Genomic DNA, 15,588 nt, shown 5'->3' on the forward strand with positions numbered 1-15,588 from the left:
GTTTGGCATTAAATTAATCACCTTTATTACATTTGGCACTTTGGTCCACAGTGTGGTTTAATAGCAGCTTCTGAGTCTGCATTGTAAGAATGTCATTGATACAGAAGTTGTTTGAATGGTTTCAATGTTCATTAATGCAGGATGAAAGGAGTAGTGAAGGATGTAACAAGAACTGGGGTTCTGTGAAAGTTCTCAGGGCGGGGGAAAGGTCAGCGGGATCGCTGAGCAACAGCTGATCCCCCACATCTCATGCTGCAAGTCCTTTAGCCTCCCCCTGCATGCTGGAATCGGCTGCCAAAGCCGTTGCCCAGTGCTGAGCTAATTCCGAGGACTGTTCCTTCAGGTCCCCGCCGTCCTAAGGCTCCTGTGCTGATTTCCCGCTCCCGCTCACCGGCCCGGACGTCAGTCCTGCCAGTTTTGGGAGGGAAACTGTCCTACATTATTTAAATGAGGCCCAGGAGTTACAATGGCCCGTGCCTCACACTGAGCTTCCTGTGGGGGCTTCCCACCCCTCCAAATCCCTGCCTGTTCTGAGTGCACCCCTCAGTAAAAATTCAGGCCAATGTATTTTACCAAAAAGCCTCATTTTAATCATCCTAAATGACGACGTGCCTCTGACCAATGGCCAGTTGCTCCATCTGGGAATGGAAAGATTGCGTGGGCTCTGGAAGCATTCACGAGCAAAACTATCCGGCTTCTGTTTCCTGGGAAGCAGGAAGATATACAGATTGCTTGCATCTCAGTGCAGGAAATATAAAACTTTAACGCTCTCTTAACTTCTTAGGCCTGAGAGATGTAATGGTATCACAGAGTACATTTTACTGTCTCTATATTTTGTTTGTACTACTGCGGTCACTGCTGCTTTGAACTTTCTTTGGTTTCTCCTAAGCTTCACATATGCCTCCCTCCAACTCCTGCATCCTGTAAGATTCTGTGCATTGTATTTCTCTTGCAAAATCGTGTTTTTAAAATCCAACTCTGGTGCCACTCAATCAAAATTCTTCATTTACTTCATCTTCTTGCCACTTTTCAACCAGAGTGGTCAGGTATTGGTCCATCACCTAAGATGCTCAATAACGTTTAGTGAAAAGCCTATGAAACTAAGTTAAAGGCTTCACTGTGGAGCTGTTTATTTATGTGCTCGTCTGCAAAGAAAATGTGCTCTAAAAAAAGTCTTCTGAGAATTACGGAGCATTCACTTCGTTTTTTTTTCATGTTAATTCTGGGTTGTAGGAGAAAATTATGGTGAAAAGTTTCAAAGAAAACACCAGAGCCAGAACTGTAGCATAGCTTGTTTATTTTTTTTTAACTTTTTTGCATAGGGAAACATATTCACTTCCAGTAATTGTATGTAGTATGAGCAGCTGCTAACAGTAATGGCTGAATACAATGGTTATAATCAAATGTCAAGCGGAGTTCACACCAGTTTAAAACGAGTGGTGATTTAGTTACATATATACTGTACATCTGTGTACAAAAGCAGCAGGAAAGATGCTGGTCATTGTACAAGTGTCCCTTTACATATTTAGCTAAAAATCAAAAGACAAATACAATCAAAATAAATGATTTTTTGTTGCTGGAGTAGATATACTGTGGTCAAGAAAGATTATTTTTATTGTCAGAAATTTGCATCTAGCAACTAAAGAGCCACAAGTTTGTCCTGGTGTGTAGTGTGTGTATGTCTGTGCAGCAAGCAAGCGATTACTGATTAACTACTGTGGTAACTACCGTAATATTCTAAAATATAATGAAAAACCCTCAGAAATAACACGGTCTCAATGTGTTCTCAGAGAAATATTCTCTTCCCAGAATATATGCGATGTAATACATATGGAATTACAACAGTGATGTTCAAAGGACATTTGTAATAGAGCCTGTGCAACAAAGACTTTATAAAACGACAAACTGTGAAAACCCAGGCCTTGCAAAGCAAAATTGAATCCAGCAGTCGATTATCAGGCACTGCATTTATTAAAAATGTTTTTGGTACTTTTCTGCTGGCTTGTTAAAATTGTTATAAATAATTGCAGAGAATAATGCAACTGCTTATCTGACCATTGCTCTCTATACAACTATGATCAACATCAAAGCTCAGTTAAAAAAAGGAGGCCGGATCAATTCCTCCTTTTTTGTTGCTGTTGTCATGCTAATCAGCAGATCACTCCCTATAGGACCATATGCAGTAGGAAAATGTGCTGCATTGATGGATCTTTTGCCCATTTTCCTGCTATTTCATACAGTAAAGTTCAGTGCAGTTGGATCAAAGCACGCTAAGTATAACCTTGTTTACATGGAGCTGCTTCATTTGGGTTCTGTCGATGAATTAAGGCTTTTAAGCATGGTACATCCAAACTAAATCCATATTGCCTTTGGTTACAGTTAAATAGAGAATGTGGAATAGGTTCATCATAGTGTGCTGACTTAATTATTATATACAAGTAATAAGCTTCACAATATTGGAATAATTAATAACTGAGTATTACGCTTCAATGCAAAAATCATTTTCTGAATAATACACCTCGACTGGTCTGAATGTGGTGAGAGAATAGATCTGGAATGTCAGAGATGCAATAGACAAGTTTTTTTTCAAACTACAGCATTAATTATTGTTTTAGCAACAAAAATGGAATCAGAAATTTCTAATTTAAAAAAAAAAGAATTTTTACTGACAGATTTGGGGTACAGAGTAAATAAAAAAGGGGCATTTACCAGGAATTCAATAATTTGGAAAACTGTAACATTACCGGTACAATAGTCTCTTATTTTGCCAAGCAACTCCTTTCACTAGGATGCCTGACAAAATGATTTTCAAAGAAGGCTGGTGTGTGAAATTATCTTGTGTTGATATCACGGAGTCACTCTCTCACAAAAAGTGCCAATTTGATTGGTAGGAAATTCCAATTATTAAAGTCTGAGGACTGTGGTTGCATTGCTGGAATATTTAACTGTTACTGGTTACTATGAAAGGTCAAATTCTTTTTTTTTTTCCATGTGCCAGTCTTCCTAGCGATTATTTTTTTTTATTGGTACTGCCCCAGTACATCGTTAAATGTGGGCATCAGTGAATAGTTGTGCTCCTACTGCCTAATCCCCCTGGCCTCATCCCTTTCAGAGCTTGGTGTCCACCAGAAATAGCTGCTGGGCTTCGGACTCTGAAAACAGGGCTTCCTGACTGCAGGGATCCAAGGTTTGTAATTGTATCCCTAATATTATCACTGGCGTGGGTGCCGTGTTTGTGCCAGTCAACCACTGGGAAGTATCTACTTGATTTTAGAAAATAGTCTTACGGAGGATAATCACCTTAATGTCAAAAAAGATGTAGATGGGGGACGGTTAATACAAGCTGACTTTAGGAGGAAAATGATCTTGTCAGAGGTAATCTGAAGAGTCCAGTTAAATAAGCAGGGATGAATGCTGGACTCAGCTCAGAGACAGTCCACATCACACAGAACCCAATCAATATTCACCATCCATGTAAACATGGCTGAGGAGGTAACTGCCTTCTCAACCTGATTGTCAGAGATGGAAAACTGAGTTTGCCAAACCAGCCTGAAAAATGCTTTTTGCATCAGCACATCAACAAGAACCTTCATGAACTTTTCTTGCACTTTAGAGTTTTTGCACAGCCTGACTAAAATGCCTATACGAGCGACAGGCAGTCAGGTGCCACTTTAGCTGTCCTTGAGAATTTATCCGTTTCCTTTTTCATTTACTGTCTTTCAAAGAGATTTCCAGAGACCCAGTTACAGATGTTTGGGTGAGCAGTGTATGTGAAACAACAATACCAGTATATCTACTGCTTTCTACAAAATGTAATCTGGCTGCTTAACGTGTGTCATTGCGCGTTGCTGCAAAGGAGCTGCACAACAGGAAAAAAAATGGAAATTGTGATGGAATTTGCATATTCCCTTCAGGCTAACTGAAGCAACTGGCACATTTTGCAGGGGGTTAGATAAAACCTTAGAAAAAATATATCTGTGGTGTAGACCTAAGAATGGTGTTGGCTTTACTAATGCTGTGACTAATGGCAATGTCAATGGCAGCTTGTTCCGTCTCAGTCCCTGTCTTGAGTTATTGCAGAAACGGAAAAGGTGAAAGAGTGGAACAGTGCAAATTTGTCCAGGGTTTGAGGAGGGAAATGAATTTTGTCAGTTCCTGGTTGGGTGTCTTGACATCTAGTGCGTGCCATCTTGCAGCACAGGTTTTGCAGGTCTTTACTGTGCAGACTGAGCGGTGAGATGAGCTGTTGCAGTGAGCACAGCCACTTTATCCCTGAGAGCATTGCATGGGCAGAATCAAACATATAAGATGTTCTTTGCTAGAACAGGTTTTGTTTTAACACCCAGTGCTTTCCAAAGCTCAAAAGTCACAGACAGCCTCTAGATTTTTAAGATGACTTTCTGGGACTAGGAAGCTGCAGTATTTTGCTATTGTCTCTGTATACTACCAGCTTAGTTAGGTGATTCAGTGCTTTATCATATTTGTTCACAGTGAACAAGATCATATTTTAGACTATAATTGTATGTTTTAATATTATTTAGCGGTGGTTTACAAATGCACAGAAAATTCACTGGATTAGAACAAGGAATGGCTTCCAACATGAATGGGAAGGCAAGAATACTGGGGGAGCATTTCATTGAAATTCAAAATAGTTTTTGATCAGCACATCTCATTTTGATTTAAAAAATAAATTTCTAGCTGACAGGTAAAAGACTGAAGTACATATTTGGCTTCACAACTTTTAAATGTGTGACTTGGAGACTGGAGAAATCAGGACACATATCCTATTTTTTAGGGAAAGTGGAGGGCAGTCTCATATCTGGTACAGTAAGCGGGCTGTCAATCAACTGGAAAACTGAAAGGAATGTTGGAGGAAAAAAACACCAATGTGGTGACAATAAAAATCTGGAAGGATTTATCAAATGTAGAAGGGTTGAGATGGACTGTGAAAGGACCCCAATTATAGGGACAAAGATCACCTCATAGTCTGCACCACATATACCTGAGCCTGCAGAACCTTCACTAGTAACAGTGTTCACCCTATGTGCCCCAACAAAAGTCATCAACCAACTCATAACCCCTTTAGGAATAATAAAAAGTCACATGTTTGACTGTGGCAGCATTCTATCCTGCTTGAGAGTCTGATGGATGGAGGAGAATTCCCTACAGGAATTCTTCTACAAGGATTTCACGGAGCATGCAGTCAGCCATTGCCAAGGGTTGGAATACACATGTAAACAATGTTTTCTGTCCTGCCTTAAAAATAAACTAGCTACCAGCATTGCATTGTCCTTTGCACAAACAATACTGTACATTGCATACAACAATTTGTTGGGCTCCCTTGCCCTACAAAGAGTACACATAATCTGTTCTACTCCCACCAGTTTAGCACTTGAAAGTCTACAGACTTTTTTTTTCTTTAAAACAGTCAAAGAGACTACAATGACAACACTCCTTCTCAAAATTCCAAGTGTTTCTTACAAGTTTGACATAATTACTCTTCATAAAATAAAGCATTTTTTTCCATTTACAATGGCTCTTTTACATCAGAAGCCTATACTTTTAAAGTATAGGAATATGCAAAACCATAAAAATGAGGACAATTACTGTATTTAAATACAATAAGGGTAACAGGAGAGTTTAACTCAAATCCAGTTCCCATGGAGGAAGAATACTCTACAAATGGTATATAATGCTGAACATTCTTAATAAGCCAGTGTAATGAAACATTTTTTTTTACTTTTCTCATTACAAAAGTCTTTGCCTTACAAAATAGGGTAGATTAAGTAAAACATACTTAATAAAACTATACAGCTTACAAATTACACAGTCTGCAAGGAAGGCAGCTAATGTCCAAGACAAGGATGTGACAAGGATCAAACTTGCTGGCGTTGCCCTATTTCTTGTCCCCCTTGAGCAGCATCCCAGTTAGCATACCAAGTGTCAATCAAACTCAAATTACTAAAGCTCGGAGACATTAGTAGGGTCTTAAAGCAGAGCTATATATGTCTTGGTTATCATTTGTCATTCCACCTTTGTGTAGATGGTCATTTTGTTGAACAATGCTACCATGCCAAATTGACACTCCACAACTATTGCTTTGTGTTATTCTTTTTTTGATTCTTTATGTACAATCTTAATTCATGGTTTTCATATTCTGACTAGAAGCTTCCCCTTAAAAGCTCAGGCCAGTTGACAGTTTAGGCTGTGAAGCACTTAGGCCTGGTGGAATAGTGCACAGATCTATAGAACTGATGTGACCTATTTCCTGTTTGAACCAGATTCAGGTACAATAGACAACAGAGGTACTGCTTGCCAAGTGCCGTAGCTCAACAATTTAAAAAATGTAGCACTAAGGAATCCTGTCTTCAGTCAAAAATAGGGATTGATGCACTGTTGAAATCCAATCCACCGGAAACAACATGCAAGAAAAACATTTACTTGATTGAAAACAGTTTGACAATTTACAACTTACAGAGGCTTGTACCACACTCGGCCGAAATGTTGGGCCTAGTGGATTTACTACAGCAATTGCCTGATCAGCTGCCACTGTATTTTGTGAAATGGAGCCTGTCCAGTTTGTTCTGATTAAGGAAATTACTTTCTAGAGTCCAATGTTTGAGCCACCAGGACACACAGGAAAACAAAACAAAACTTATTTTTTATAATGTGTTGCCAGCATGGTGCTTCACAGCTGTACTGTAAATATACATTTCCCCCCTCCCCCCACGTTCAGCCTTCCCTAATCATGCATCAAGCATTACTCATAACAGGAGAAGGACCTATCTTTCTTTCTGTATAGAGAGCAGCACCAACTTTGGTCAATTAAAACAAAATTAATATTAAAAAAAATAGAAAAGTATGATGTTGTAGTTATCATGTGTGCTAACTCAAAATGATTAAAAACAAGCTAAATGCTCTATCTCTATAGACAAGACTGGTATTGCATATTTTCCAAAGATTCAAAATAAAAGGAGCTGGAAGACGCAAATAGGGAGAATCAAAAGTGAAACACTTTCCATTAAAATATTAGTGACAAATAACGTCCGAAAGCAATGTTCCTACATGACCGCAAGATGAATATATTCTATATGAAAATCCACAGAATCACTGGAATACTGATAATTAGTGCTGTTACAATGTCCTATGAAGCAAAAATCATAAACCCTTACATTTTTACCAATGGCAATTTTTTTTAATGACAAGCAACCGTACATGCAGCCAAAAGTTTGTGCAGTGATACCAAGGATTTTTTTTTTGTTTTTTTTTTAAACATTTTTTCTCAAAGGCAAGGCACATAATGTGGTATAAAATTCCGTGCAAATTAGGAAAGGATTTTGTAGGGAAAAGAGTGAAGCCAGCACATAGTTGCCATGCACGTCAGATCAGCAGTTTAGCTGATCGTTTTTTTTTGCTGGATCACAAAGTTTACTATCAAAGCACCATGCATCACTCAGCACCTTTGATGAAAAAACATGTTAATATAAATACGTTTAGAGTTTGCCTCACTGTTTCTGCTTACACACTTGAGGTTTTGGATGCCAGCATTTTAGCTCAGGCAAGGCTGTACCTAACCAAGTAAAATAAGCGTACATGGACAGAAATTTGTTCAGATGCAGGCTACTTTTGTCAAGAGTTTTCAGTTGTGAACAAAACTGAAAATTATGCCAAATATTGCTTTTGATATGTGTCAGTTTAATGAATGATATCGTGTGCACAAGTGCTGTCTTTTTTTTACGAGTGCAGCTGGCTACCCTCTGCTTAAAAAAATAAAATAACAAGTAACATACTGACTAAGGCATTTGTGTTCACCTGTGAAAGGGGGGGAGAAGGGGGGGAGGAGGGGTTGGGGTGCACTTTTGTGCCACGGTCGCCTGGCGACAACAATTTGCCCCTGTTTACAGTCCTGGGGTACAAGGACAAGTTAAAAAGAATCACTACGTTACAAATTTGTTTCCTTTCAATTGCACTTGCCTCTTAAATCTTTACAAAAGATTATTTTTTCTGTTTAAACAGGCCATTCACCTGTTCCATTAAAATGCAGCAACCACTACTTTCTTTTATTTTCCCCCCAATTTAAAGTTGATTACTGATTGGACATTGTTTCCAACGTGTGTTTTTGAAACCAAGTTAGACCTTGTTCAATTCCGGTGCTGTTCTCCTGTGTAATAGCTACTGGCTGAAAGGTGTGAATATCGGGGGGGATAAACACACGGTGTTTAACTTTACAATTAAAAAAAAAAAATCACAAAAATATTGATTCTTGAAACAATTTTCTACTCTGCTCCCAAAATATAACCCACTAAACTAAAGATACTCTTGAGTTTGCAGCCATTTGTATGTTTAATCTTTAAAATAAATGCAACCTGTAGCCAGGAAGGAAAGGTAAAGTAATCTATGTGTGGTAGTGTGAGGCCTTGTACTTACACTGTGTATGAAGAATTTCCCCCACACCCTGTATGCAGCCACCTTTTGCCTCCCAATACTATCACCAAAAGCTAGGTATGTATCTTATGGACTATGTCATGCACTAGTGAAGAAGCAATAATAACTAAAACCAATAAGTCGACTGCTCTGGTAGATGAACATCTGTATCTGTGCTATTAGCTACATGCAAAAACTAAATGATGCTTAGGGTGGGAAAATTGGAATTGAAAAACGGTAAGCAACGTTACTGAATGATTTTCTTTGTGGTGTGCTGTGGTTAAATAATTTTGAAAATGTGTTTAAAGTTTTAGGTAAATTAAATCATTCACTGACAAACCTGTGGTGCAGGATGTTTTTGACACTGAATATATTCAGTATCCTCCTTAGTTTATAAACTGCAATGGAAGAGAAATCGCTTCATGATGTTCCCAATAATTAACAGGTTGAGACTAGGCAACCATCACCCTGGCTAATTTGACCTGCAATGTTGGTACGAAGGAACTCTTTAAAGTAATTTTAAATGTGTCGGCCTGAACAATTTAATGGAATGATTTTATACCAAAGTATTAAACACATTTATTTGTATAGTAGAAAAATAATTTCTCTTATGCTTAGTTTGCCCAAAGTTCTGAAACAGAAACACGGAACATAACTTGACGTCAAGCTAATGAATTAGCCATATTGAAGTGATGGTCTTCAATGTGTAGACTTCATTAGTGCATGTTTTTGTGATGTTTTAAAACTTTGCAATAAAGTTAGTAAAAAAAAAGGTTCACAACGATTATAATCAAGAATGATTTAAAAAGGTGTGAAGAATTGTCCTTAACTGTGATAACTTTTAGTAGACCTGTCCTCAGGTACGCCAATGCGCAGATACAACTCATTCTGTACATTTCAGCACTTGAAGGCTAGGTCTGGGTGGCTTTGAAGTGGTTCTTGCGAACGATGCTACCCTTGTTCTTTAAAAAGGAGAAATCAAAAGATAACCATAATGTAATTTTGAATTATGTTCAGCTGATGAAGATTAATTTTCCCACCCTGTCAAAAGCAGATTTAGTAAACTTTGTTCTGTAATTTTTTTTAAAGAAATATAAAGGCTTATTTGCATAAAACAGATGGGGAAACCTCAGGCTAAGCTTCAGCCAATGGAAGAAGTGAATTGCACCCATCTTCGGAACATGTTGGTAGGATGATAGTGTTTCTGACTTTTCATTTTCTTTTAAAGGCGAGTTGATAAATAGTCTTCTCCCTTGTTTCTCTCCGTTTTAAACTTGAAACCAAAGTTGACGCGCGACCATGTTTCTTGAAACATGATTAAATAGCTTCTGTAATACTTGAAAGGGGACTTCAACTATCCCAGATACCAGGACTGCGGAAGAAAAGAAAATATAGACGTTAGTGACATCAATAGCTGCCGTATAAAAATAAACTTAATGCAACAGAATAAATGAAAAGGCTCATTCCAACTATCAGCATGGAAAAACATTTCAAAAATCACTCCCAATAGCGAATAATTACCAAGCCAATTTAACATGTGTGCAAGCAGCCTGATAATGGTTAACCCTCTCCAGTCATACAGAGTATGTAAAAAATTGCCAGTTCTTGAAGCTTCATAACCTAAAATTGTCCAAAATTAGGCCCCGGGCCTTATCCTAATAATTGCAACGAGCTGCGGCTGCCTGTCGTGCCGCCAGTTCGCAGGTTTCCAACTCTCCAATTTGGGCCAGATGCCTTGCCAGCAGTGGCCCACAGGTAAGTCCTTGGGGGGGGGGGGGGGGGGGGGGTCCTAGCGGGCCAGCTCTACGCGGCTCAACATGAAGGTAAATTTTAAAACAACTTAGCTTTTTGTTGGCAGCCTGTAATGGTCCCTTTAAGGACCTCTGGTTAGGCCACTGAAACACCTAAACAAGTGAGCGAAGCCGGCCCGTGCACTGAGCATGCTGTGCCTGGTGCTAACCAATTTCTGGAATTGGTTCTGAAGTAGGTGTTAGGCCCCTCATTAACACATGTGTTTTTGGGGTCAGGACAGTTAAAGAAAATGAAAACTGCGTGGGGGAAAAGCTGGAAGAAACAGATTGAAAGTGTTTAGAAACAGTGAAATGGTCCCCTTTATAAGAGGGCTGATTTGAATGCAGAAAGTTGTAATCTTCTAGAGTGCAGCAGGCCAGGACACCAGACTGGAACAGCTCTGTGGCCCCTCACACATGCCTCTCCACTGTACTGGATATCCGTATCTTGCCAGCACCCAGTATGATAGGGACAGAGGAGGCGGGAACAGTGGGCAATCTAGTTGATTGCGCCATCCTGCTGGCTCCAACTCCTTGTACAATGCTAGCCCTCCAGGGGTGGACGGAACCTCTGCCCACCTGTGTCCTCACTGGAAACAAGTGTCACAAATATGCCGCTGGCCCCGAGATTATTTGGGATCAATACATCTGTAGTTAGGTTTCAGGGGGAAATGAACATGTATAAGCGTTAAACCGGAACCAAGATTACCTGCTAGGTTCTGTATTATACCGCAAATTTGCTATTTGCCTTTGCTACTGTATTATTAGCTATTCCTTGTTAACAAATTTGTTTAGTAATTTATAGTCTGATAGTCTTTATTCCACTGCCTTCCTAAATCAAGGAGATTAAATTAGAACAAGTGAATATCTAGTAAGCAATACAGTGGCATGGGTTTCTGTCTGATCCCTGGGCACATTACAACTACCCAGATATTTTGTTGTATACAGTCACCTCTGGTTCATAGGCAGGGAGGGCTCACTGATAGGAGTAGTCTAAGCACAAGAAAAGTATGAGGTAAAGATCCAAAAAACGTAACAAGCATTGCATACTTAGAGGAGAGCAAACCAAACTCCCTCAATCACACCATTGGGACTGATTGATAGGTAGTTCTGAGATCTATCCTTTAGTGGAATTCGAATGCTCATCCACTTGAACAACTATATTGTGTTACGCCTCGTGACTCTTGCTGCAGTCTAATCATTTGGCAGGGAAAAAGTATTTATTCTCATTTACTGTCACTTTCATTTCAATTTAAAATAACTTGTATAGTATAACCCTGTCAGTAATGTTGTTGTACATATGCTTAAAGTAAAAGAAATAACACGTTCATATCAAATTCCTCTTTCTGGTTTTTACTGGATGTATTTTCAGGTCAATGCCATTGAAATAGTGGAAAGGAATTTGTTACAAGCACATTGCACGGACTGCAATTTGTAGTCTATAGTTTCTAAGTGAAGTGAATTACATTCTGAAGTGGCAGCTTCCCAATTACAAGTTCCTTGGTATAATGCTTCATTGGACTGAGGCAAGTATTGTACTTGCTGGAAAAAAAAACCACTCAGTGAGAAGACTTTTTCACCCGACTAATTTTAAAATACTAAATGTTACATTTCATAATTATTTTTATTTCTTGTAGTAACAAGGTGAATTTTTGACTGCAGAGCTGAATATTCTGTGAAGGGAATCAACAATGTGAATACTGTATGAGGCATGCACAACCATTGTATTTTTTTTAATCCACTTAGTCTTTCAATAGCTGTATGTTTGATTTTTCCAGGCAATTTTTTTTTTAATTTATGGATGGCTTTGAACTAATGATGTGAGCTTCGCACAGCTCTCTGCATCACTGTTTATCTGCTCTTCACAGTAAACCTAATACATTTTAACGCACTTGACAGATGGCACTGCCATCTGTCTGCCAACTGAGCAGCTTTGTTTCACTGCTGTAAGCAGGCAGCTGCACAGCAAGCAGTGCCAATTCCTGGATGTTTACTGTAGTACGTCTAAACTCAGCAGCCTAAGGCTACTGGGAGGGAATACCATTAGCAGGATGCTGTCATCCAAGTGGCACACAGCATCCATCTACACAGAAGCCAATTAACATAGGTAAATCTGGCGATTACTTAACAAGGGTATAGTATCCTTTGATCTCTAAATGAGTATTTTCCACATACTATAGGCCAAGACAGCAAGCCAACAGGACAAAGTGCGCCATCCTCGTCAAATTTCACAATATACAATTCACTGTTTCCATTTGATCCATGTATATTCCTTACTACTTACATTTCCTACATTACAACAGTGACTACAGTTCAAAAATGCTTCATTGACTGTAAAGCACTTTGGGACATCCTGAGGTTGTGAAAGGCGCTATAGAAATGCAAATGCTTTCTTTCTTTAGCCGAGTTCTACTTCAACTGGAGTCGGTCATGCCTTCTTTCATTTTACCACAATGTCTGAAAGCGAGGTACAGTGGGAAATCAATGTATGGAGGAAACCTTACTTGAGAGAATAAGATTTACTTTCCGTTTGGTTAAAAAAAAATACATGATCCCAAGTTACAGTTCACCTAAGGCTAATCGAAGAGGTAGAGACTTCTCTTACTGAATGATGATTGACTTTCCTCAGAATGGGGTTTGTAGCCAACTTGTAAATACACCACACTTTAGGAAGGTTATCGAGGCCTTACAGAAGGTGCAGAGGAGATTTGCTAGCATGGTACCAGGGATGAAAGACTTCAGTAACGTGGAGAGACTGGAGAAGCTGGGGTTGTTCTCCTTGGAGCAGAGAAGGTTAAGCAGAGATTTGATAGAGGTGTTCAAAATCATAAAGAGTTTTGATAGAGTAAATAAAGAGAAGCTGTTTCCAGTGGCAGAGGGGTCGGTAACCAGAGGACCCAGATTTAAGGTAATCGGCAAAAGAACCAGAGGCGACATGAGGATCACGTGGGCCATGGGGAACCAATCAAAGAAGGGAATTCCCCTTCACACTTTTGACAGGTCTCTCCGGATAGACCTGTCAAAAGTATGAATGGGGATCACTCAAAAAACACACTAAAACATTAAATACATTTTTTTAAATCACGTATTTAAAATTAGTTAAAATTACATTAAATTAAGTATTTTAAACAAAAATTTAAATTTTTTGAAAAAAATAATGAAAGTTTTTTATGGGGCTAAAAATAAACTTACCTTTTTTAAAAGTATTATTAAATTATAAATGAGTGGAATTTTTTTTTTACATTTTAAAACTTATGCTGGTAAAAGCAGGCCTTACGCCTGCTTTTACCAAGCGTAAGATTTTAAAAGGTTTTCAGCGGGTGGAGGTTGTGCAGAAAGCGGAACTCTCTGCCCGCGGAGGCCCTTCTCCAGTGCAGGCAGAGGATGCATGCAAGGCCCCTACGGGTATGTACACAGCTCATACGCACCCGTGGGGGTCGGAAAATACGGGCCTAGTGTTATGAGAAAGTATGTAACTGAACCAACCAGGGGGCAGGCAATCTTAGATCTGGTCCTGTGTAATGAGACAGGATTAATAAAAAATGTCCTAGTAAAGGATCCCCTTGGAATGAGTGACCATAATATGGTTGAATTCCAAATTCAGTTTGAGGGTGAAAGAGTTGGATCTCAAACCAGTGTACTGAGCTTAAATAAAGGAGACTATGAAGGTATGAGAGTAGAATTGACTAAAGTGGACTGGGAAAACAGATTAAAGTGTAAGACGGTACAAGAGCAGTGGTCTACATTCAAGGAGATATTTCACATCTTTCAAGATAAATATATTCCACTGAGGAAAAAGGGGAGTAAAAGAAAAGACAGCCATCCGTGGCTTAGTAAAGTAATAAAGGATAGTATCCGACTGAAAACAAGGGCATATAAAGTAGCCAAATCTAGTGGGAGGATAGGAGATTGGGAAGCATTTAAAAGCCAGCAAAGAATAACTAAAAGATTAATTAAGAAAGGGAAGATAGATTATGAAAGTAAACTAGCAAAAAATATAAAAACAGATAGCAAGAGTTTCTACAGCTACATAAAAAGAAAAAGGGTGGCTAAAGTGAACGTTGGTCCCTTAGAGGATGAGGCCAGGAAACTAGTGGTGGGGAACATGGAGATGGCAAAGACGCTGAACAAATATTTTGTATCAGTCTTTACAGTAGAGGACACTAAAAATATCCCAACACTGGACAAACAGGGGGCTCGAGGGGGGGGAGGAGCTAAACACGATTAAAATCACTAAGGAGTTGGTACTCGGTAAAATAATGGGACTTAAGGCGGATAAATCCCCCGGACCTGATGGCCTACATCCTAGGGTCTTGAGAGAAGTAGCGGTAGGGATTGTGGATGCATTGGTGATTATTTTCCAAAACTCCCATGACTCAGGAAAGGTCCCGGCAGATTGGAAAATTGCTAATGTAACACCCTTATTTAAGAAGGGAAGTAGACAAAAAGCTGGAAACTATAGACCAGTTAGCCTAACATCTGTGGTTGGTAAAATGTTGGAGTCCATTATTAAGGAAACAGTAACAGAGCATTTGGATAAACATACAGTAATTTAATAGGACAGAGTCAGCATGGTTTTATGAAGGGGAAGTCATGTTTGACAAATTTGCTCGAATTCTTTGAGGATGCAACATACAGGGTGGATAAAGGGGAACCAGTGGATGTAGTGTATTTGGACCTCCAAAAGGCATTTGACAAGGTTCCACACAAAAGATTACTGATCAAGATAAGAAATCACGGGATTGGGGGTAATATACTGGCATGGGTGGAAGATTGGCTATCTAACAGAAAACAAAGAGTTGGGATAAATGGTTCATTCTCGGGCTGGCAATCAGTAACTGGTGGTGTTCCGCAGGAGTCAGTGCTGGGACCCCAACTCTTTATAATCTATATTAATGATTTGGAGGAAGGGACTGAGTGCAACATATCCAAGTTTGCCGACGATACAAGGTGGGAGGGAAAGCAGTGAGTTAGGAGGACATAAAAAACCTGCAAAAGGACATAGACAGGCTAAGTGAGTGGGCAGAGATTTGGCAGATGGAATATAATATTGGAAAGTGTGAGGTTATGCACTTTGGCAGAAAAAATCAAAGAGCAAGTTATTATCTAAATGGAGAGAAACTGCAAAGTGCTACAGTACAAAGGGATCTGGGGGTCCTGGTGCATGAAACACAAAAAGTTAGTATGCAGGTGCAGCAGGTGATCAGGAAGGCCAATGGAATCTTGGCTTTTATTGCAAGGGGGAATGGAGTATAAAAACAGGGAAGTCTTGCTGCAGTTATACAGGGTATTGGTGAGGCCACACCTGGAATACTGCGTGCAGTTTTGGTTTCCATATTTAAGAAAAGATATACTTGCTCTCGAGGCGGTTCAG

The 15,588-nt window shown here is 39.3% G+C and overlaps 1 protein-coding gene across 4 annotated transcripts in view; it reads right to left on the reverse strand.

Moving 5' to 3' along the window:
• Positions 1-1,280: 1,280 nt before the first annotated feature.
• nfic (nuclear factor I/C) overlaps positions 1,281-15,588 on the reverse strand; it is a 482,744-nt gene continuing 468,436 nt past the window's right edge. For all 4 annotated transcript variants that reach the window (XR_015080544.1, XR_015080545.1, XM_086004725.1 and 1 more), the window contains one exon: positions 1,281-9,796. Coding sequence is in view for 2 of the 4 variants with exons in the window: in XM_086004725.1 (XP_085860851.1) it covers positions 9,779-9,796 (18 nt within the window). In the remaining 2 variants the exon portion in view is untranslated. The remainder of the gene's footprint in view (positions 9,797-15,588) is intronic.

The sequence above is a fragment of the Somniosus microcephalus genome, chromosome 13, assembly GCF_052327205.1.
Source record: "Somniosus microcephalus isolate GS21.2 chromosome 13, FLI_Smic_1.0, whole genome shotgun sequence".
NCBI classification, from domain to species: Eukaryota; Metazoa; Chordata; class Chondrichthyes; order Squaliformes; family Somniosidae; genus Somniosus; species Somniosus microcephalus.